This window comes from Eretmochelys imbricata, chromosome 3, assembly GCF_965152235.1.
Source record: "Eretmochelys imbricata isolate rEreImb1 chromosome 3, rEreImb1.hap1, whole genome shotgun sequence".
NCBI classification, from domain to species: Eukaryota; Metazoa; Chordata; order Testudines; family Cheloniidae; genus Eretmochelys; species Eretmochelys imbricata.
In genome coordinates, this window is record NC_135574.1 from 16,573,334 (window position 1) to 16,597,822 (window position 24,489).

General features: G+C 41.6%; 1 protein-coding gene across 1 annotated transcript in view; it reads left to right on the forward strand.

Annotated features, from left to right (window-relative positions):
• CD2AP (CD2 associated protein) overlaps positions 1-24,489 on the forward strand; it is a 157,182-nt gene that overhangs the window by 95,825 nt on the left and 36,868 nt on the right. Inside the window, exons 6-9 of the mRNA XM_077811530.1 lie at positions 1,792-1,979; positions 7,886-7,994; positions 13,710-13,804; positions 20,931-21,035. Coding sequence (XP_077667656.1) covers positions 1,792-1,979; positions 7,886-7,994; positions 13,710-13,804; positions 20,931-21,035 — 497 coding nt within the window. The remainder of the gene's footprint in view (positions 1-1,791; positions 1,980-7,885; positions 7,995-13,709; positions 13,805-20,930; positions 21,036-24,489) is intronic.

Genomic DNA, 24,489 nt, shown 5'->3' on the forward strand with positions numbered 1-24,489 from the left:
GTAGTGGCATGTCCCCTCTCCGGCTCCTATGCGTAAGGGCAGCCAGGGGCTCTGCATGCTGCCCCTGCCCCAAGGGCTGCCCCCACAGCTCCCATTGGCTGGGAATCATGGCCAATGAGAGCTGCAGGGGTGGCACCTGCCGACAGGGCAATGCGCAGAGCCGCCTGGCCACGCCTCCGCGTTCAAGCCAGAGTGGGGACATGTCGCCGCTTCTGAGAGCTCCTTGAGGTAAAGGCCACCTGGAGCCTGCACCACTGACACCCTCCCGCCCTCCGAACCTCTCGGTCCCAGCCAAGAGTACCCTCCCAACCCTGAACTCCTCATTACTGGTCCCACCCCAGAGCCCACACCCCCAGCCGGAGCCCTCACCCCCTTCCACACCCCAACCCCCAATTTTGTGAGCATTCATGGCCCGCCGTACAATTTCCATATCCAGATATGGCCCTCGGGCCAAAAAGTTTGCCCAACCCTGTCCTAGGTCTTGAATTCCTGACCATCAGCTGCATGCAACTGTAGTGACATTCATTGTTCGCAAACAAACCACGCGGTTCCCTTAACACCATTTTTCAAAGTTTTTTTTAATCAGTTGTAAATAGTGCACCATGTAACAACGATTAAAGTTGGACAGCTGCATCTGGTAAACTGAATGATGATGAAAAGTAACATGAAAATAGAATTTAGATACTTTTTTAACCTGTTCATAATTAACTCTTTAAAAATAACAGTAATAATTAAAGTGAAATTGATTTGAGTTATTTTCATCAGTTGTTTGAGGTCTGGGGAAAGCTTAAATTGGTAGCTATGATGGGAAACATCCTTTCTTTAATGTTTAATTAGGCCGCAATTGCCCTTTTGCTCCGGCTGTCCAAACATGGAAGAATTAACTGTGAGGTGTTCTGCAGTACTTCTGAGTTGAGTAGCTACTGCTGCTGACAGCAATAACACATGCATAGTTCGTTACACCATGTAGAAATAAAAATACTCAGTCAAAAAGATGCAGGAGCATATTTCATCAGAGCTGGTGAAAAATTTACAGCTGATGAAAATAACAGATTGCCTTCCTGCCTGATGTTTGAGAAATCAGGCCACAAATCAATGATCTGATTTCTTGATGGCGGCTAAGGGTTACCAGTACACGTGTCAGGTTTCAGAGTAACAGCCGTGTTAGTCTGTATTCGCAAAAAGAAAAGGAGTACTTGTGGCACCTTAGAGACTAACCAATTTATTTGAGCATAAGCTTTCGTGAGCTACAGCTCACTTCATCGGATGCAAGTGAGCTGTAGCTCACGAAAGCTTATGCTCGAATAAATTGGTTAGTCTCTAAGGTGCCACAAGTACTCCTTTTCTTTTTTCAGTACACATGTGGTGCAGAAATAGTGTCATTGTAAACTGCCTTGAAATGCTTCTTAAAATCATAGAATATCAGGGTTAGAAGGGACCTCAGGAGGTCATGTAGTCCAACTCCCCGCTTAAAGCGGGGCCAATCCCCATTTTTTTGGCACAGATCCCTAAATGGCCCCTTCAGAACCTTACGTTTAGCAGGCCAATGCTCAAACCACTGAGCTATCCCTCCATCCTAGACGTAGTCTCTTTCTAAATATCTAGCTAGCAGGAAATGTGTGAACTTAAGGATGGAACTGCAATTCTAAGGTCTATTGGGCAAGACCAATGTACATAAAGACATTTATACAAAGGAACAATTTTCTGATTTGATTTCCAGACTGTCTGATTAACAGTAATAGTGGCATTTATTAATTTATACATTAAAACCATTTTCTCTCAATTTTTCAGAGTCTCTTTTCACTGGTTCTCCCTCGCCTGTGGCCTCTCCAGGGAACGGAAATGAACCTGGAGCTGGACCAATAGCACAGCCAAAGAAAATCCGAGGAGTTGGGTTTGGAGATATCTTTAAAGAAGGTTCAGTGAAACTTAAAACGAGATTATCCAGTAATGATTCAGAGGAGAAAAAGCAAGATAAGGTTTGTGGTGGCCCATATTTGAGCATGTTGTCTTGAGAATCCAAATTAAAACCATATTGTTAATATCTTTAATTTAAAAAAAAAATTACCTGGTAATTAGAGCACCTTCTGTCCTAGGATCTTACAGATATAAATGCATTAGATCTCTCAACACTTCCATGAAGTGGTTTAACAACCCTATTTCACGAAGCGGGAAACTGAGATACAGAAAAGCAGATGGAATATCAGTGTATAGCAGAACTAAAAAAGGGAATGCACGCCAGTCCTGTGCTTTTTGAAAACTAATATATATTTCAAGTAAGTGTCAAAAGACAAAGTACAAAAGTGATGGATACCATCCATTCAAAATGATCACTAGATTGTCACAAGGCAATAGAAGAGAGGAAAAAGAAAACAGTACCTTCTAAACCAGATGATTATCTGATTAGTATTCTATATGTACACCTCCTCCTCCTTACCCCACTAATGATACGGCTCTGCCCAAAGTAGTCATCAGTGAATGTAAAGGGTTTCAGTGCTTATCTGTACTTTATTTGAACCTGTTTGATCTTGTATTTTCACAAGAACAGGCTTTTTTGTGAGACTTCCTGATTTCAGTAGTAGAAATAATGAAAATGTCCTTTCTCATGAGATTTTTGTACTTCTGCTTCTGATGCAACCAAGAAGTGCAGAGGTGCATGAATCCTGTAATTTATATTTTTAAAAATCTAAATTGATTCTGAAACAACTAGCGCTCAGGATTGAGTCTTCTGTCTTATTTGGTTTGATTGTTGTAGTAATAGGCAGTAGTGTACTGAAAGGGAAAAACTCTGCAGTTAATGTTGGACTAAACATCTGGTTACAGTGCACAATAGAAAATATTTTTTGCTCTCCAACCATATTTTTGTACCGTTCAAACTTTTTTTTATATCTCATTACATTTCAGGTATTGCAGCCTTAACATTGTTCATAAAAAAACATTGCCTTACCTGATCAGGCTAGTGAGCCCTCTAGTCCAGTATCCTGTCTTATGCCCTGAATCGTGCGTGTTTATATCCCTGCCAAAATTTTAAATCATTAATAATTTTTTATATCTTCATTGTAGAGGAAGGAGCGTCCAGTGCTTTGGGTGCTAGCATGGAACTCTGCAGACCTGGTTTTAAATTCTCTGCTCTGCCACAGGCTTCCTGTGACTTCGGGCAAGTCCTTTAGTCTTTCTGTACCACAGTTTCCCACTTGTAAAATGGTGATACTTCACCATCTTACATGGGTGTAACACAAGACATGGGTGAGGATAAATACATGAAATATTTTGTGGTACTTAGCAATTGTGGGTAGTAATTTTATTTATGAATATAAATGTCCAGTCCTTTTTATGGATCCTGTTGAGTTCTTGGCTTCGATGTGACCTGGTGACTGAGAGTTCCAGAGTTTCTAATGTGCCACAAGTACTACTTTTCTTTTTTACCTGTGTATTGTGTAAATAATAAACAAGGTTTTCTGTAATCAGTTTGCCATTCCTGCCTTTATATTTTCATCTTATGCCCCCTTTCCCCCATGTATTATGAGAGAAGATGCATGGAAGTGCCTGATCTTGCTACATCTTACTCAATTCAGTTTGGTAAGGGGCTGGCAGGGGGTAAGGGAATATGTATAGTTACTTTGGTGTGGAATTTATTTTGATATGATTGAGACTTTCACCACTGTTCATCAGTGCTGAGAGGCTGAAGAAAACCTCTCTGCTTAGCATTTGGACAGTGTCCTAGGCAAACAGATTCTGACAGAGTTTTTAACTCAGATTTGGAAAAGCTCAGTTAAAATGTTGTCTGGTTGAATCCACCCGAGAGTCAACAATAAAATGAGAGCTCTCCATCCTAAACTGTTGTGCACAGTAATGCACAATTTATATAAGAATTCATGTATGGTTCTTAAACCCTTGAAATATCTAAGCACAATGGAGTGTCAAGTGGAGTGCCCCAGGGGTCGGTCCTGGGGCCGTTTTTGTTCAATATCTTCATAAATGATCTGGAGGATGGTGTGGATTGCACTCTCAGCAAATTTGTGGATGATACTAAACTAGGAGGAGTGGTAGATACGCTGGAGGGCAGGGATAGGATACAGAGGGACCTAGACAACTTGGAGGATTGGGCCAAAAGAAATCTGATGAGGTTCAGTAAGGATAAGTGCAGGGTCCTGCACTTAGGACGGAAGAACCCAATGCACCGCTACGGCCTAGGGACCGAATGGCTAGGCAGCAGTTCTGCGGAAAAGGACCTAGGGGTGACAGTGGACGAGAAGCTGGATATGAGTCAGCAGTGTGCCCTTGTTGCCAAGAAGGCCAATGGCATTTTGGGCTGTATAAGTAGGGGCATAGCGAGCAGATCGAGGGACGTGATCGTCCCCCTCTATTCGACATTGGTGAGGCCTCATCTGGAGTACTGTGTCTAGTTTTGGGCCCCACGCTACAAGAAGGATGTGGATAAATTGGAGAGAGTCCAGCGAAGGGCAACAAAAATGATTTAGGGGTCTGGAACACATGAGTTATGAGGAGAGGCTGAGGGAACTGTTTAGTCTGCAGAAGAGAAGAATGAGGGGGGATTTGATAGCTGCTTTCAACTACCTGAGAGGTGGTTCCAAAGAGGATGGTTCTAGACTATTCTCAGTGGTAGAAGAGGATAGGACAAGGAGTAATGGTCTCAAGTTGCAGTGGGGGAGGTGTAGTTTGGATATTAGGAAAAATTTTTTCACTATGGGGGTGGCGAAACACTGGAATGCGTTACCTAGGGAGGTGGTAGAATCTCCTTCCTTAGAAGTTTTTAAGGTCAGGCTTGACAAAGCCCTGGCTGGGATGATTTAATTGGGGATTGGTCCTGCTTTGAGCGGGGGTTGGGCCAGATGACCTCCTGAGTCCCTTCCAACCCTGATATTCTATGATTCTGTGATTCTATGAAATAAAGACAAAAGTAGCAACCACAAAATTAGACGTTTTAAATAGAAAGATCTGATTTGCTAAACAAAAGCTTACTGTTGTAATGGTGGTTTTGTCTCTGATATTTACATGGAAGGATTTGTAAACCTGTTTAAAACATGCTACATAAATTAACTTTAAAAAAGTATTTAAGGAGACTTTTTAAAGCTGGCTAAATGCATTTTTGTCCGATCTCTTTTCTCTTAGTAAGAAATATTGTAAGCCATTACAATGTTAATGTAAATATCATAGTTGGAATTTCAGAGGTTGATTTAAGTGGAACTGATCGCTTTCTTATAGTGAAAAATTGGTTCTTTAGAAGTGTCTGGGATTCACCTGTTTTCTTTCTGACTGATGTGATGGAGTACAGTTATCCTATCAAAGACATGTTTGTATGATTTAGATTCTAATGGATGATCAGACTTTATACTGTGTGGGTTTACCGTATAGCAGTACCCAAATATGTGATGGGAGGAAGCTTGTCTTTTTGTTCACTTAATAGGCTTATCCTGTAAACTGTTACAGTCAGTCTCTCTCTCAGTAAGAAAAAGCAAGGAAGTGAATTGAGAAAAGAGTCTGAACAATTTAAAGGCTGTGAAATAAACCATTTGAAGCTGCAGTTGAATTTAACATACCCACTTATGCCTGGTGTTTTGCCAAAAAATAATAATAAAATGCTAGCCAGAATTTGACACTTTTTTATAAGAGATGAATTTATGGAGATTGTCTCTGCTCCAAAGAACTTTTGCAATGTATGACACAGAAAAGATGAGTACTGGCTGACCCAGAGCAGGGAGTTAACTTTAATGAAGACTTCAGTATTTTTTTTTTAATTGCTAATGCGGCTCACTATCTCTAATGGTATTTGCAAAAAGAAAAGGAGGACTTGTGACACCTTAGAGACTAACAAATTTATTTGAGCATAAGCTTTCACTATATTTTCCACTGAATGCATCCGATGAAGTGAACTGTAGCTCACGAAAGCTTATGCTCAAATAAATTTGTTAATTAATCTCTAAGGTGCCACAAGTCCTCCTTTTCTTTTTGCGGATACAGACTAACACGGCTGCTACTCTGAAACCTGTCTAATGGTATTGGTGGAGTGATGGGAAGGTATTCGGTAGTGGTTGGTAGTTCGGGGGGAAAATTGCATTTTTAGGATATGTTAGAATGAGTTGAGGGCTTTGCAAACTGGGATTGGAAGGTAGAGTCCAAACTTACACCACTGTGATATGTTTCAGATTCACTAAGTACCTTTGGACAGTGCACTGCGTTGCAAGATACAGGATGAGCTTTAGTTAACTCCCGTGCCTTGGCTAAATTCCAACTTGGGGGTATTTATATTTTGCTTACTTCCACGTGCATTTTTAATTGGATATAATTTCCTACACTTCCCCTCTAAAACTATTTCTGTGTGCTGCTAAACTAGTTTCATCTTGGAGGTGGTTTATTTCAGTGCTAGGTGGAGTGATTCCTTTATATAGCACTGTTACATTTTTGTGAAGGATGCTCATGTGGTTATATGATCTGTTTTGGCTTGTATGTATTAATCTGGATCTTGTTTAAGCTCTACAAAATTTGGTTTTTAATAAATGAAAGGGGAAGATCAGTGACCCTTGCTCACATGAGTGGTGCTTACTGATGTGAGAAGTTTCAGTAGGATTACTCAGGTGAGTATTGGTTATAGGATCAGGGCCTAAGTTTCTGTTTGATATATGATTGTGAAGAAGAGTTGGTCAGAAAAGTTTTCCCATTCTGCAAAAAATTTTGAGATTTAATTTTTTTTCCTGTTCCTCATTGAATTGTAACTGAGACCTTTTGTTGGTTTGTTTTGTGGGGGAGGGAGAAGAAGCCATCCCAGTATACCCAAGAGCCTGGAGGTTAGGGCACTTGCCTGGGATGTGGGAGACTCAGGTTCAAGTCCCTGCTGTGCCTGGATTTTCCCACATTACAGATGAGCGCCCACTAGGGTGAGGATCTCTCTATGTGGTTTCAAAATTCCATCCTGCACCTAAGAAACTTTTCCTGAACAGTTTTGCCAAAACTGATAAGTTTCTGTGAAAAGTTTCAGGTTCAGTGATCAGCATTTTCTGACAAACTGTTTCATCAAAATTCCTGGTTAGTTCTATTGCGAAGAAAACGTCTGAAAGTGACTTAAGCAGTCTGAATCTGTCTGCAGGCTCAGTAAGCCTGAAACAATGTCTTGGATTGGAGAAATCTGGTAAATTATTGTAATGGGATATTAACTCACAAGGTCGATGGCAAATTAAATGTCTGCAGAGTTCATTTTAACAGAAACATCCAGCTAATGTTTTTATCCCCTTTGATGTATGCTGTGGCAGATACACCGGACCCTCGCTAGGACGCGCATCTATATAGCGCGAATTTGCATATGATGCAGTCGCGGCCATGGATCCCAAATTTAATTACTTTAATTGGAATTCATTTTAATGCGGTCCCCGCGTTAATGCGATACCGCACATGGATCACAAATCCCACGTTCTAGCAAGGGTCCGGTGTATTAGGAGTGAGTGGAAGGCAGGACGAGCAGCTGTCATCTTAAACTGCTGCTATAAACAGTGAAGTCCTGTAGTCTGCTCTTTCTGCAACTGCTAAGCACTTCAGCCCTCCTGGGGACTGAATCCCACCACGATGGTGTTGGTGGAAAAAGATGAAGTTGCTGCTTGGCTGTCTCACTCCTATTGCATCAGTGGCCTTAATATTGTAATTATAGAACCTAACTAAATTAAATACGTAATGTGACCCTCTCAAAGAATGAGTGACACCCTTGACATATGGAATTAATTACCTAATTGTAAAAGAGAGCTGTCACCATTTCAGATGGTCAAATCATGAGAAGGTGTCTTATAGCCAAATCAAAACAAAATGCTTTTAATTTTGCACTCTCCCTTTCTAATACGTAATTGTGCGTATCTTTTTTTCTCTTGCATTTGTTTAGCCACTACCTAACCTTCCGCCGGGACCAAAACTAACCCAGTTTCCTAGTGTAACAAAAGCAGAACCTGCAGTAGATGTTACAAAAGTAGAAACAGAAAGCAAACCAAAAGGTAAGGTTAAAGTATATTTGCCTCGTTTTATTTTCTAGTCAAAGAGTCGTGGAAGTGTAGGACTGAAAGGGGCCTCGATAGGTCATCTAGTTCAACCCCTGCACTGAGGCAGGACATTAAGTATCCTAGTATTATCTATTCTCTATGAAGATGTATGTAGTTATGGAAGTATACAGTAAAATAACTTGTTCTTATTTAAGACCTTAAATTTTTATTTAGTAAAAATGTACTTAGAACTCTCAAAATAGTTTTTCAGCTTCAAAGTGTCTTACAAATACTAAGTACGGTAGGTTTACCCACTCTTTACAGATGTGTGGAAACTGAAGTCGGAGGTTGACTTCCCACATTTCTGCTTGTATTAAAATTCAGAGTTTTCAGATCATATAATTACAGGTGGAATCCAATTAACGTAGGAGCTATCCCTAAAAATATAAGGCCTCGTCTACACACACAGTTGCCCTGATTTAACTAAAGATGCAAAATCCTGTGTAGACACTTATATTGGTGTAACTCTGGCTTCTGTAGGTTTAGCTTGCATCAATAAATATTGAGGTTGTGCCTGTACCAATGTAGCCTGTTTTATCTGATCTAGGAGTACCCACAGAGGGTTTTGTATTGTTTTAACTGAATATGTTTTTTGACTTTTATTGTGAGTCTTGTCCACACACAAACTTGGCATTGGTTTGCTTAAAGATGTATTTTTAAATACGTTTAGTTAAACTGGTGCAAGTTTGTGCATAGACACACATCAAAATAAGAGGCAAGCTATTTACTTTAGCTGAATCATTTTCAGAATTAAGTACATTGAAATAAACCACTGTGTCTGGCCTATGCTTACAGTTTTACCAGCAGAGCTACGTTGGTATAGGGTGTGGGGTTTCTCCCCCCCATCCCTCCTCAACATAGGTCTCATGGTAAAAGCCCAAGTGCAAGCCATACAGTACTTGCATGATGGGGGATTCTATCCTGGGAAACAGTGACTCTGAAAAAGATTTAGGTATTGTGGAGGATAATCAAGTGAACATGAACTCCTAGTGCAATACTGAGACAAAAAAGAGCTAGTGCTGTTCTGGGATGCGTAAACAGAATCTTGAGGAGGAGTAGAGGATTTATTTTACCTTTTATATTTGGTACTGGTGTGACCATTGCTGGAGTCCTGTGTCCACAATTCAAGTAGGCTGTTGATAAATTGGAGAGGGTTGAGAGAAGAGCCATGAGAATGATTAAAGGATTAGAAAGCTGAATTATAGTGACAAATTCAAGGAGCTCAATATATTTATCTTAACAAAAGAAGGTTAAGGGGTGACTTGATTACGGTCTGCAAATACATACATGAGGAACAAATATTTGATGATGGGCTCTTCAATCTAACGGAGAAAGGTATAACACACTATCCAATGGCTAGCAGTTGAAGCTAGACAAATTCAGATTGGAAATAAGGTGGAATTTTGAGCAGTGAGAGTAATTAACTGTTGGAGCAACTTATCAAGGGTCATGGTGGATTTTCCTTCACTAATAACTTTTAAATCAGGATTGGATATTTTTCTAAAAGATCTGCTCTAGGAACTGTTTTGGGGAAGTTCTCTGTCCTGTGTTATGCAGGAGGTTATACGAGACAATCACAATGGTATTTTCTGGCCTTGGAATCTAAGAATCTATGAAAAGTTAACTAACCTTCTAATAGAGTGTTAAGGGGGAGATACAGACAGCTCACTGCCTTGTAGACTCAACAGGCCAGCAGTGTAGCCGTTTACATCATGAAGTCTATTTTCACAATCAAAATGGCTAGAAAATTTGTTTTGTTTTTTTAATGCTTAAATTTTGGGTGATGCATTGAAAGATAGAATTAATCCAACAACATGGAGGATCCATATCTGAGAATGTTAATTTTCATTTTATTTAACCTTTTCTGTAGCCTGAAAAAGACCTCTGGCTAACAGCATGCAAATTTCAATCAGATCCTCAGCAGCTATGTTGATTTATATGATTTATTTGTATTAAGTAGTTAAATGATGGTCTCTCTAAAGCAGAGGTGGGCAAACTATGGCCCGGGGGCTGCATCTGGCCCTCCAGACGTTTTAATTCGGCCCTCAAGCTCCAGTTGGGGAGTGGGGTCCGGGGCTTGCCCCACTCTGTGCAGCTCCCAGAGACAGTGACATGTCCTGCCTCCAGCTCCTACGCATAGGGCAGCCATGGGATTCTGCATGCTGCCTCTGCCCTATGTGTCGCCCCTGAAGCTCACATTGGATGAGAACTGCAACCAGTGGGAGCTGAAGGGGTGGTGCCTGTGGACAGGGCAGCACACAGAGCTACCTGGCTGCGCCTCCATGTAGGAGCCGGAGTGGGGGGCATGCAGCTGGGAGCCGCTTGAGGTAGGTGCTGTCCGGAGCCTGCAACCCTGACCCCCTCCTGCAACCTTAACCCCCTGCCACAACCCTGATTCCCCCTTCCAGCCTCCAAACCCCTTGGAGGTGTTCCAGCCCGGAACACTGTCCTGCATCCTCAGCGCCTCACCCCCAGCCCTACCCCAGAGCCCTCACCCCCAGCCGTAGCCCTCACTCCCCACCCCCACCCCAGAGCCCTCACCTCCAGCCGGAGCCCCTTCCTGAAATCCTCATTTCTGGCTCCACCCCAGAGCCCGCTCCCCGCCAGAGCCCTCACCCCCACTCCCAATTTCGTGAGCATTCATGGCCTGCCATACAATTTCAATACCCAGGTGTGGCCCTTGGGCCAAAAAGTTTGCCCACCCCTGCTCTAAGGTGTGGAGACTAACATGTGGAGATGCTCAGTTACCCAGGTGATTAAATGCTGTCTGAAAACCAGATGGTTAACTTTTACATGACAAAATAAGACTGTCTGATGTCCTGTGAGGAGAGCTTATTTATTTGTTTTAAAAACTATATCTCAATTTACATAGGTTTATTGTTACGAAAATATATTAAGAATAATATCCTTACTTTTGAGGAGGTGGGCATGGAAGTAAACCACCAATGGTTAGTTAATTGGTTAATAAAATAAATACACATCTTCTTAAAACATTTTGATTATCAGGACATCATTTTAGTGTCTCTCTTCTGCTTCTGGAAGTTTGTTTTGGTCATTAGTACAAGTAAATAAACATCTTTTTGCTAAAGAAACTACAACTTCAGTTTGTTTTCAGTGTAATCAGATTTAAGACCTTTCAAAGGACAACAGCTACGACCACTGCTGCTTCACTGTAGTACACTCATAAACTTCCTTGAAGTACTGAATCTGTGGATGATCTTCCATATTAAACTGCAGTTCAATTAGAAATAACCTTTTATTTACTGCCAGGCACAAGACTAGTTAAAATAGCAAGATCCTTGAGTAATTATTTGTGCATTAAATATACTGTTGTTAACTTGTTGAATAGGTTAAGTGGTTGAGATATTTTTCTATTAGTCACCTTCTTGGATTTTTGCGCTCTGGTAATTCTATAGTAAAAAGACAAGATGAAGATGTTCTTGGGTTACATAGAAGGTGATGTTTCAGCCCTGACTGTGTTCCCACCCTAGTAAATGGTTACTGGTCTGCTGTATTGGACCCAACTTTTTGGATCCAGTGTGCTTTCAAGCCGGCTGAGTGCAGTCACAATCTGTACCTCTGGGATTCTAGCGTATGCTCCGTGGGTGCGGAATCTGTCTGGCACCCTTCTTTGGGATGTGGAACTCTGTAGTCCAGATACCATAGGTCCTGGGACCAGTACAGGACATCCCAAGCCTCTCCAGTCACCTATGCGTTCCTCCCCAGACTCCACCTTCATGGGCACTCTGGTTTATAGTTTCTCATTAGGGACCACATGAGAGTTAAAGAAAATAACACAGACTTTGCAAAGGAACTTCTTAAACACACACATTTTGGGCAGCACAGGAGAGTGACAGATCTAGGCAAAGCAAGAAACACCTGAACCCAGTTCCCTCCCTCAAAATTCCTCACTAGTCCTGAGAGTCCTGGAATAAATCAAAATTCCTCCTGCCTTCTCCTCCTCCCCACTGTCCCCACTCCTCCTGGTGTGTGAGTGGGGTGGGACAGGGGTAAGAGGCAGGAGGGGTTCTGTCTTCTCTTTCTGATGAAAAATGGCTCCCTTTGCTTAGTGAGAGTCTCTCTTTTAAGAGCAGGTTATATCCATCTCTCTCTTCTCTTTCTTCACTGGGGAAGTTCCATGTACCAACACTCAGGTGCTCTGCTGGGCAGAGTCTCTAAGTCAATGGCTGTACTGGTAGCAACCCCATTGTTCTACCAGAGTAGAACAATACAGGGTTAATACCACTGTTTATTTCCGATATGTATCTATTCCAGTGACAGAATGGAAATTCTAATCCACACTGAAGGTTACAATTATAAGTGCTTGACATAAAACAAAAAGGAATTCATAAAATGACATATTCCCAAACTGTCACAAGTGTTTTTACATAGTTATACAATTTGTAACTAAAGTATAAGGCCCTAATCCTGCAAATTTTATGCATGTGTTCTGTCCTTCATGCCATTGGAGATTTTTTTTCAAATATTTTGGCATTTCGTCTTTTCGAATGGAGTTCTGCCAGGACAGATTCATCTCCCCATACAGTGATCAGATCCCGTACCTTCCGTTCGGTCCATGCTGGAGCTCTTTTGCGATTCTGGGACTGCATGGTCTCCTGTGATGATGAGCTCTGCATGGTGACCTGTGCGGGTGAGCTCGCCTCGCTGGCCAAACATGAAATGAGATTCAAAAGTTCACGGGCCTTTTCCTGTGTACCTGGCCAGTGCATCTGAATTTAGAGCGCTGTCCAGAGCGATCACAATTGACCGATCACACTCTGGGATAGCTCCCGGAGACCAATACTGTCGAATTGCGTCCACAGTACCCCAAATTCGAGCCGGCATGGCCGATTTCAGCGCTAATCCCCTCGTCGGGGTGAAGTAAAGAAATCGATTTTAAGAGCCCTGGAAGTCGAAAAAAAGGGCTTCATCATGTGGACGGGTGCAGGGTTAAATCGAGATAACGCTGCTAAATTCGATGTAGTGTAGACCAGGCCTGTGTAACTGGCTGAATAAGTAGGGCTGAATGGACTTGCAGGCTCTAACATTTTACACTTTTTTATTTTGAGTGCATTTTTTTTAGATTTGTTAATTCAACTTTCATGATAAAGAGATTACAATACAATACTTGTATTAGGTGAATTGCAAAATACTATTTTTTTGGTTTTTTACAAGTGTAAATACTTTTAATAAAAATAAGATGAGCACTATACACTTTGTATTCTGTGTTGTAATTGAAATTAATTATATTTGAAAATGTGGAAAACATCCAAAAATATAGTGTTCTATTATTGTTTAACAGTGCGATTATTTGTGCAGTTAATTGCGATTAATTTTTTAATCACTTGACAGCCCTAATGAAAATCTCTGCCAGACGTACATGTTAAACAAAACTAGGGAGATGTTCAACTCTAGTTGCAGAGCTTCAATTCTGATGTCTAAAGTGGGAGAATTGAATAAAGAGTATACTACTGTCTTATTTTTGTCGTGTTCTGCTGGACATTGTAAAACATACTGAAGTTGGTTGATATATATTGGATCAAAAGATGATTGTATTAGTAGTTATCCTTCTAAAAAAGACAATAATTTTGAGCTTTTATTTATGTACCTTCATTCATACAACAGATTAGAACACTCTGCAAATGCAGCCATTTTGCTTCTTTGTTTCAGCCAAGGAATATTGCAGGACTTCTTTGGCCTTTGAAGGTTCAAATGAAAATGAACTTGGTTTTAAAGAAGGCGAGATTATCCAGATAATAAGTAAGGTAAGGGTTTACTAATCACTCAGAGTTTTTGTGAATGTAGTTGAAGTACAGAATAAAAGGGCAGGTCTACACTTAAAATGCTGCATTGTCACAGCTGCAGTGTTTCAGGGAAGACGCTACTATGCCAACGAGAGAGCTTTTCTCATTGGTGCAGTTAATCCATCTCCACGAGAGGCGGTAGCTCTCCCGCCAACATAGCACTGTCTACGCCTGGGGTTAGGTTGATATAACTACATTGCTCAGGGATGTACACTTTTTTACACCCCTGAGCAACATAGTTATACCAGTGTAAATTTATAGAGTAGACCTGGCCTTATCAGCAGTAGATCTCATTCTTTCCAGATCGGTTTTGTTCAGCATAAATATAAATTTATTTATATAAATTATTTTATTTTGGTAATAGATCCTAGTTTGCCCTAGAAGTTAACCATATGCTGTGCCATAATCTCATAAAAGCATGAAAATAAGTCCTTTCTTTATTGGTTTTGACCACTTTTCATTTGGCAATCACTTCCCCCATGGATTTCCAGGTGTGGTGGACTGGGTTGTAGGAGTGAGTTGAGTTCTCTTTTTAAAGAAACAGTTGAATTTTGCACTGAAATTTTGACATGCAATATTTAATGTAAATATATTTTAAGCAAGGATTATTGTCAGTATGAAAATCCAAATGTTTTGTAACATTTGGGATCTCAGAATCATAGTACTTAACAAAACAGCTTTATGGTGGACAATCTGTCTTGCTACTTGAAGGAATAAACTTTGTCTGAATATTCACTTATTTGTGCTAATATGAAAGAGAGAGTCAGTGTTGAAAGGCAGCAGTTGCATCCCTAACCCATTTTATAAATGTTCTGCTGTAAAGACAAGAAAAAAAAGGGCTGAAAATCATTGGTTACTGCTTAATTTTCCTCACCTATAGTCCATAATCTTTTTCTATTAATCATATTTTACTAAGTGGGATATTAGAGGATTGATTTAGGTGGGGAATTGGAAGCATATTAACTACAATCCAGTTTTCATGTTCATAGTAGTCTACAGTGAGGAGCATAAATACACATAAGCTAAGCTTCTTTAAAAGGATTTTGAGTTTTTCCAAGAGATTCCAACATGTCTTTAATGATAGCTACAATGATTTTCTTGTTTCATTATTTGCTTGCATTACAGTAGGACCTGGAAGTTAGGTAGTGTGATAAAGTTCCTGCTCTACCTTGGTGGGTCTTGCGCTCACTGGCGGATTTGCTCGCCTTGGAGCTTCACGGCAGCCCTCAGCTTGGCCGTTTTTCTGAATTCACAGTCCAGGTTGACTCCTCCTGTGTCTGACCAGGAGTTGGGAGGATTTGGAGGGAACCCGGGCCTGCCCTCCACTCCGGGTTCCAGCCCAGGGCACTGTGGAATGCAGCTGTCTAGAGTGCCTCTTGGAACAGCTGTGCGACAACTACAACTCCCTGGGCTACTTCCCCATGGCCTCCTCCCAACACCTTATCATAGAATCACAGAATATCAGGGTTGGAAGGGACCTCAGGAGGTCATCTAGTCCAACCCCCCGCTCAAAGCAGGACCAATCCCCAATTAAATCATCCCAGCCAGGGCTTTGTCGAGCCTGACCTTAAAAACTTCTAAGGAAGGAGATTCTACCACCTCCCTAGGTAACGCATTCCAGTGTTTCACCACCCTCCTAGTGAAAAAGTTTTTCCTAATATCCAACCTAAACCTCTCCCACTGCAACTTGAGACCATTACTCCTTGTCCTGTCCTCTTCTACCACTGGGAATTGTCTAGAACCATCCTCTCTGGAACCACCTCTCAGGTAGTTGAAAGCAGCTACCAAATCCCTCCTCATTCTTCTCTTCTGCAGACTAAACAATCCCAGTTCCCTCAGCCTCTCCTCATAAGTCATGTGTTCCAGACCCCTAAATCATTTTTGTTGCCCTTTGCTGGACTCTCCAATTTATCCACATCCTTCTTGTAGTGTGGGGCCCAAAACTGGACACAGTACTCCAGATGAGGCCTCACCAATGTCGAATAGAGGGGGACGATCACGTCCCTCGATCTGCTCGCTATGCCTCTACTTTTACATCTCAAAATGCCATTGGCCTTCTTGTCAACAAGGGCACACTGCTGACTCATATCCAACTTCTCGTCCACTGTCACCCCTAGCTCCTTTTCCGCAGAACTGCTGCCTAGCCATTCGGTCCCTAGTTTGTAGCTGTGCATTGGGTTCTTCCGTCCTAAGTGCAGGACCCTGCACTTATCCTTATTGAACCTCATCAGATTTCTTTTGGCCCAATCCTCCAATTTGTCTAGGTCCCTCTGTATCCTATCCCTGCCCTCCAGCGTATCTACCACTCCTCCCAGTTTAGTATCATCCGCAAATTTGCTGAGAGTGCAATCCACACCATCCTCCAGATCATTTATGAAGATATTGAACAAAACCGGCCCCAGGACCGACCCCTGGGGCACTCCACTTGACACCGGCTGCCAACTAGACATGGAGCCATTGATCACTACCCGTTGAGCCCGACAATCTAGCCCACTTTCTACCCACCTTATAGTGCATTCATCCAGCCCATACTTCTTTAACTTGCTGACAAGAATACTGTGGGAGACCGTGTCAAAAGCTTTGCTAAAGTCAAGAAACAATACATCCACTGCTTTCCCTTCATCCACAGAACCAGTAATCTCATCATAGAAGGCGATTAGATTAGTCAGGCATGACCTTCCCTTGGTGAATCCATGCTGACTGTTCCTGATCACTTTCCTCTCATGTAAGTGCTTCAGGATTGATTCTTTGAGGACCTGCTCCATGATTTTTCCGGGGACTGAGGTGAGGCTGACTGGCCTGTAGTTCCCAGGATCCTCCTCCTTCCCTTTTTTAAAGATTGGCACTACATTAGCCTTTTTCCAGTCATCCGGGACTTCCCCCGTTTGCCACGAGTTTTCAAAGATAATGGCCAATGGCTCTGCAATCACAGCCGCCAATTCCTTTAGCACTCTCAGATGCAACTCGTCCGGCCCCATGGACTTGTGCACGTCCAGCTTTTCTAAATAGTCCCTAACCACCTCTTTCTCCACAGAGGGCTGGCCATCTATTCCCCATGTTGTGATGCCCAGCGTAGCAGTCTGGGAGCTGACCTTGTTCGTGAAGACAGAGGCAAAAAATGCATTGAGTACATTAGCTTTTTCCACATCCTCTGTCACTAGGTTGCCTCCCTCATTCATTAAGGGGCCCACACTTTCCTTGACTTTCTTCTTGTTGCCGACATACCTGAAGAAACCCTTCTTGTTACTCTTGACATCTCTCGCTAGCTGCAGCTCCAGGTGCGATTTGGCCCTCCTGATTTCATTCCTACGTGCCCGAGCAATATTTTTATACTCTTCTCTGGTCATATGTCCAACCTTCCACTTCTTGTAAGCTTCTTTTTTATGTTTAATATCCGCTAGGATTTCACCGTTAAGCCAAGCTGGTCGCCTGCCATATTTACTATTCTTTCGACACATCGGGATGGTTTGTCCCTGTAACCTCAACAGGGATTCCTTGAAATACAGCCAGCTCTCCTGGACTCCTTTCCTCTTTATGTTAGTCCCCCAGGGGATCCTACCCATCCGTTCCCTGAGGGAGTCGAAGTCTGCTTTTCTGAAGTCCAGGGTCCGTATCCTGCTGCTTACCTTTCTTCCCTGTGTCAGGATCCTGAACTCAACCAACTCATGGTCACTGCCTCCCAGATTCCCATCCACTTTTGCTTCCCCCACTAATTCTTCCCGGTTTGTGAGCAGCAGGTCAAGAAAAGCTCCCCCCCAGTTGGCTCCTCTAGCACTTGCACCAGGAAATTGTCCCCTACGCTTTCCAAAAACTTCCTGGATTGTCTATGCACCGCTGTATTGCTCTCCTAGCAGATATCAGGAAAATTAAAGTCACCCATGAGAACCAGGGCGTGCGATCTAGTAGCTTCTGCGGGCTGCCGGAAGAAAGCCTCATCCACTTCATCCCCCTGGTCCAGTGGTCTATAGCAGACTCCCACCACTACATCACTCTTGTTGCTCACACTTCTAAATTTAATCCAGAGACACTCAGGTTTTTCTGCAGTTTTGTACCGGAGCTCTGAGCAGTCATACTGCTCCCTTACATACAGTGCTACTCCCCCACCTTTTCTGCCCTGCCTGTCCTTCCTGAACAGTTTATAACCATCCATGACAGTACTCCAGTCATGTGAGTTATCCCACCAAGTCTCTGTTATTCCAATCACATCATAATTCCTTGACATCACCAGGACCTCCAGTTCTCCCTGCTTGTTTCCAAGGCTTTGTGCATTCATATATAAGCACTTGAGATAACCTGCTGATAGCCCCTCATTCTCAGTATGAGGCAGGAGCCCTCCCCTCCAGACATTCCTACCTGTGCTTCCTCCCGGTATCCCGCTTTCCCACTTACCTCAGGGCTTTGGTCTCCTTCCCCCGGTGAACCTAGTTTAAAGCCCTCCTCACTAGGTTAGCCAGCCTGCTCGCAAAGATGCTCTTCCCTCTCTTCGTAAGGTGGAGCCCGTCTCTGCCCAGCACTCCTCCTTCATGGAACACCATCCCATGGTCAAAGAATCCAAAGCCTTCTCTCCGACACCACCTGCGTAGCCATTCGTTGACTTCCACGATTCGATGGTCCCTACCCAGGCCTTTTCCTTCCACGGGGAGGATGGACGAGAACACCACTTGCGCCTCAAACGCCTTTATCCTTCTTCCCAGAGCCACCTTCTTTATCCTCACCATAGGACATTCCTCCTGGTGTCTGATAATGCTTGTACACCTCAATCCTCCAACAGTCCACGTTCTCACTCTCCACTCCTAGTGCCTCTTGCTCCCAGCTCCTCACATGCACCCAGCTCCAGACTGCTCCTTTTTAAAACCCAGGTGCCCTGATTAGCCTGCCTTAATTGATTTTAGCAGCTTCTTGATTGGCTACAGGTGTTCTAATCAACCTGTCTTAATTGTCTCCAGAAGGTTCCTGATTGTTCTGGAACCTTCCCTGTTATCTTACCCAGGGAAAAGGGACCTACTTAACCTGTGGCTAATATATCTGCCTTCTATTACTCTCCTATAGCCATCGGGCCTGACCCTGTCACAGTAGGTTTTCATAAGCGCCAAATGATTAAGACAATTCGTGCCCCAAAGAGCTTACTATCCAAGTAGGCAAGACTACAGAAGGAGACCGAAGGACATGTAGACAGAGTGATTTATCCAAGGTCATACAGCAGGTCAGCAGTGGAGTCAGGAATAGAACCTAGTCCAGTGTCCTTAATCCCAGTCCAATCTCTATCCACTGGACCACACTGCTTGCAAAGTCTAGATTTCTTAAAAATACTTATCACAGTAACTAACTCAATCCCAGTTTTTGATCTTATCTAAATTTCTGCACTTAATGTCATAGCGGTTAACATAGCTAGGGGCTGGAGTAATTAACTTTTTTCTATTTTTCAGTCTTCCTGTGTTCACTTTTCAAACAAAGGGAAGCATAATTATAGATTAGCGAATGAAACGGGGACAAACATAGTTTCTGAGCCTGTGGCTGTCTTCTAAAGTAGTTTTTGCATGTTTTCAAAATAGAAGAACTGAGTTTATGCCAGTTTGTCTGTGCGGATAAATACTTCATTGGTTTTCTCCATAAGTGGAATGCTACTGAAAACCTGTAGGATGATGCATATTACTTACAAAGCACAATACACAGCAGTGGCACTATATTTTGTTTTGTAAAGACGGCGTTCTTTCATATCAGGTTAGATCTCGGTTTGCATAAGGATACAGTCCAGTCCTCACAAGGTTTTAAAATTTGTACTCATTTTAGCCTCCCATTGTTGCTTGGAACTGATGTCTCCACCTCCCCCTCTTCACCCCCCCTTCCCCCCTCAGTTTCCCTGTATCCAGTATTAAATATAAACTGTCTCCCTTCGACTCTGACCATGGAATGAGATATATAAGGGCACTTGTATCCACTCAGATCCAATTGGAAGATTGGGGCCTTTCTGTGCTAAAGCTCATAATTGCTGGGTTCCTGGCATTAACAAAATTTAGTAAACTCCAGAGGATAATGTCAAGTTTGCAAAGAGACTTAATGGGAGAAATGATAAACTAATTTGAGTCTATAAACTGGCAGGGTGTCAATTTGGTTTTAGTTTCTTGCATTGGTGCTTCCTTCATTTAGCTCAGTGTGTTTATGAATTTTTTTGTTCTGAGATTCACCAGCTGTTCTGATTTGGATATGCATGCTAGGACCTAATCTTCTGTGGATAGAATGAGCCAGTTGTTTCTGTCAAAAGTAGCATATTTCAATCATGGTTTATTCAACCTGTATAAAGTGGTGATAGCTATTAATGTTGGAAGAAAAACCTTAAATAGAATTACTAAAATTATTTTAAGCAACCTGATTCTGTGCGTTAAGGGGTTGCAATACCCTGTAAAAAGGGTTGAACATATTAAACCCTCAATCCTCCAAAAATATGTGCTGTTACACTGAACTCTGAAACAGAAATACCTTTCTCTGGCTCTTTCTACTGTATTCTTAACTTGTCCCCTCCCATACAGATCATATTAATTTTCTCTCTTGCCTTTCTCAGTCCAGTAGTTCTCATAAAATTAAATCATTCAAACAAGATATAGCCATATATAAAGAGAGAGAGATATTTGGAAGAGATCTGTGAATGTAAGAGAAATAATTTGTCTTCCAGGGCAGTGGCTAAGGTTGTGCAATGCATTAGGAGGTTTCTTTTATATCTACATTTCTTTATTCCACTTCCATTCACATATCCCTTTCAAATAGATATTCTTAACCGTTTTAATTCTTGTTTTAAAACAAATAATAAAAAAACAAGTTGAATAGTAAGGACATCTGATTCTATCAAACCCTGAGCTACTCGCAGCTCCTTCCCAAATATAATTGAACTTTTTAATAAGGCTTCCTCTTGAAAAACACTGCATTTTTTTCAGTTGAGGTGAGATTTTACAACATTGGTAAAAGGAGATGGGTTTTTGTACTATATAATGAATACTTGTGCATGTTTTTTTTCTGGAGCTGTACTTGCTCCATAAAATGAGTAAATATTAAATAATGTTGTTCAAATAAATAGTACCATTTGTTGTTTTAGGATCCTGGAGAACAAGGATGGTGGAAAGGAGAGCTTAACGGTAAAGAAGGGGTCTTCCCAGACAACTTTGCTGTTCAAATACAAGAGTCTGATAAGGACTTTCCAGTAAGTTTTAGTGCTTTTTCTTTTCTTACAATCTAAAGAAAAGCCACAGATCCTTTGCCAGAAATGCAGATATATATAAAAAAAATACTTAGAATCATCGAATATCAGGGTTGGAAGGGACCTCAAGAGGTCACCTAGTCCAACCCCCTGCTCAAAGCAGGACCAGTCCCCAACTAAATCTTAATGCATTATACCACATAACAATGTTATGATGCCAATTTTTTGATTCATTTTCAATTTGTTAGTACTATCAAAGCAGAAATTGAATTTTATATATTTTAAAAAATAGAGCTGGTTTTTAAAAAATGGAATTTTTGTCCTGTGGGAAATTCTGACACATTGACATTTGTCCTGAGTTAGGCCAAAAAAACTGAGACTTGGAAATTTTCATGGAACAGAAATTCCAAATTTTTTAAATTCAAAACAACCTTATTGAAACTTTTTTTTAGATAATTTTGAAATGTAAGTCAAAATGGGAAAGTCAAAAATAAATGAGAATATCTAATTGAAATACTTCATTTCAATTTGTTTCAAAATGTTTCAAGATGAAATTTCATCTTTTCTTGCCTCTGTCACTGTTGTGTTTATAATTAATTTTCCCCAACCCATTTAACTATTTTAAAGTTGTCAGGGTTAGCTAGGTGTCTGTGCAGTTATGGTTTAAGGTCTAGACCATTACATTATAAATGAAGGACTAGCTTTTCTAAGTTAGGTGCAGAGTGAGTGTAGAGATATCAGATCTGCATATACACATTATGCATCTCTGAGCATAAATTAGACTTGTGCAAATATACACAGATCACTGACTTCAAAAATCCCAGTTGGAAGTTCACTTTCTGTTGCTTTAAAAGGTGATTATATTACACCTTTCTTCTGCTGTATACCCTAAGGGATAACAAACCTATCAGCAACAATAATTTTCCCTCAGCTGATACTCACCTTCTTGTCAACTGTTGTAAATGGGCCACCTTGATTGCATTGGCCTAGCTAGCACTACAAAAGTAATTTTCCCTCCCTTGGTATTGACCCCTTGTCAACTATTGAGAATAGGCTACTTCCACCTTAATTGAATTGGCTCGTTAGCACTGACCCCTCACTTAGTAAGGCAACTCCCATCTTTTCATGTGCTATAATATATATTCTTCTTACTGTATTTTCACTCCATGCATCTGATGAAGTGGGTTTTAGCCCACGAAAGCTTATGCCCAAATAAATTTTAGTCTCTAAGGTGCCACAAGGAGTCCTTGTTGTTTTAACTGTAGTCTGTAACCTATCATTTAAATCAGGTTCTGTACCAAATGACTGGAGGATAGCTAATGTGGTGCCAATTTTTAAAAAGGGCTCCAGAGGTGATCCTGGCAATTAGAGGCTGGTAAGCCTGACTTCAGTACCGGGCAAACTGGTTGAAACCATAGTAAAGAACAGAATTGTCAGACACATAGATGAACATAATTTGTTGGGGAAGAGTCAACATGGTTTTTTGTAAAGGGAAATCATGCGTCACCAATCTACTTAAATTCTTTGTGAGGGTTAACAAGCACGTGGACAAGGGGGGGGTCCAGTGGATATAGTGTACTTAGATTTTGAGAGAGCCTTTGACAAGGTCCCTCACCAAAGACTCTTAAGCAAAGTAAGCTGTCATGGGATAAGAGGGAAGGTCCTCTCATGGATTGATAACTGGTTAAAAGATAGGGTAGGAATAAATGGTCAGTTTTCAGAATGGAGAGAGGTAAATAGCGGTCCCCTGGGGTCTGTACTGGGACGAGTCCTAGTCAGTGTATTCATAAATGATCTGGAAAAAGGGGTAAACAGTGAGGTAGCAAAATTTGCAGATGATACAAAGCTACTCAAGATAGTTAAGTTCCAGGCAGATTGCAAAGAGCTGCAAAAGGATCTCTCTAAACTGGGTGACTGGGCAACAAAATGGCAGATGAAATTCAGTGTTGATAAATGCAAAGTAATGCACATTGGAAAACATAATCCCAACTATATGTACAAAATGATGGGGTCTAAATTGGCTGTTACTACTCAAGAAAGAGATCTTGGAGTCATTGTGGATAGTTCTCTGAAAACATCCACTCAATGTGCACTGGCAGTCAAAAAGTGAACGGAATGTTAGGAATCATTAAGAAAGGAATAGATAATAAGACAGAAAATATCATATTGCCTCTATATAAATCCATGGTATGCCCACATCTTGAATACTGTGTCCAGATCTGGTCACTCCTTTTAAAAAAATATTTTGGAATTGGAAAGGGTTCAGAAAAGGGCAACAAAAATGAGTAGGGGTATGGAACGACTGCCATATGAGGAGAGATTAATAAGACTGAGACTTTTCAGTTTGGATAAGAGATGACTAAGGGTGGATATGATAAACATCTACAAAATCATGACAGTTGTGGGGCAAGTAAATAAGGAAGTGTTATTTACTCCTTCTCATAACACTAAAACTAGGGGTCATCAGATGAAATGAATAGGCAGCAGGTTTAAAACAAGCAAAAGGAAGTATTTTTTCACACAATGCACTGTCAACCTGTGGAACTCCTTGCCAGAGGATGTTGCGAAGGCCAAGTCTATAAGAGGGTGCAGAAAAGAACCTAGAGAGTTTAGAAATATTGATTCACTTTGGAATGAAATTCACCTGGAAAAACTCAAACTAAAAGATCTGTCAGAAAATAACCTGAAGTACAGATATCTGGGAGGCGGAGATATGCTGGAAAAAAAGTATAACCAAAAAGCACCCCTTTTATTGCTAACTGGACAGCAAATTAGAGAAGAACTTCCAATGCAATATGGCATCGAAAAGCCATTGTGACTTTTGTGGGGATGAATACACAGAAGCCTTCGACTGGAGGGAATTAAATATAACAATAATTGAGGGGCTGGAGAAACTTATTTATAAGATCTAAATGGATTTAATATGTATATTGTAACCAAGCTTCTGCCAAGGATTGAGGCACAATATATTTCACAAGTATTTAAGGTCATGAACACCATGGAAGGCCATCAGTTGTTTGGTATGCCTTACTGCTAAATGATGAACTAGCAATCGGCTGAGCCCTCAAGGGTTAACACATTGTTGTTAATGTAGCCTCACACTCTACACGGCAGCACAAATGGAGGGAGGGGAGACAGCATGCAGAGAGAGACAGAAACACATACCGTGTATGTGAGAGAGACGCGCATTGCTCCTGTAAGTACTCTGACCCCACTCTGAGTATATTGCCTTTTTAAGTAGATCAGCAAGTTGAGACAGCAGCTGCTGCCAGCAAGCTCCCTCTGTCCTGAGCCCTATCGTGTCGGCCCCTGCTCTATGGAAATGAGATGCAGGAGAGGGAGGAGGGGGACACCCTGACATTAGCACCCCTCTTCTCTTTCTCTCCCCCCGTCCCCCTACCCGCACAACAAGCAGGAGGCTCCCGGGAGCAGCTCCAAAGCAGAGGGCAGGAGCAGC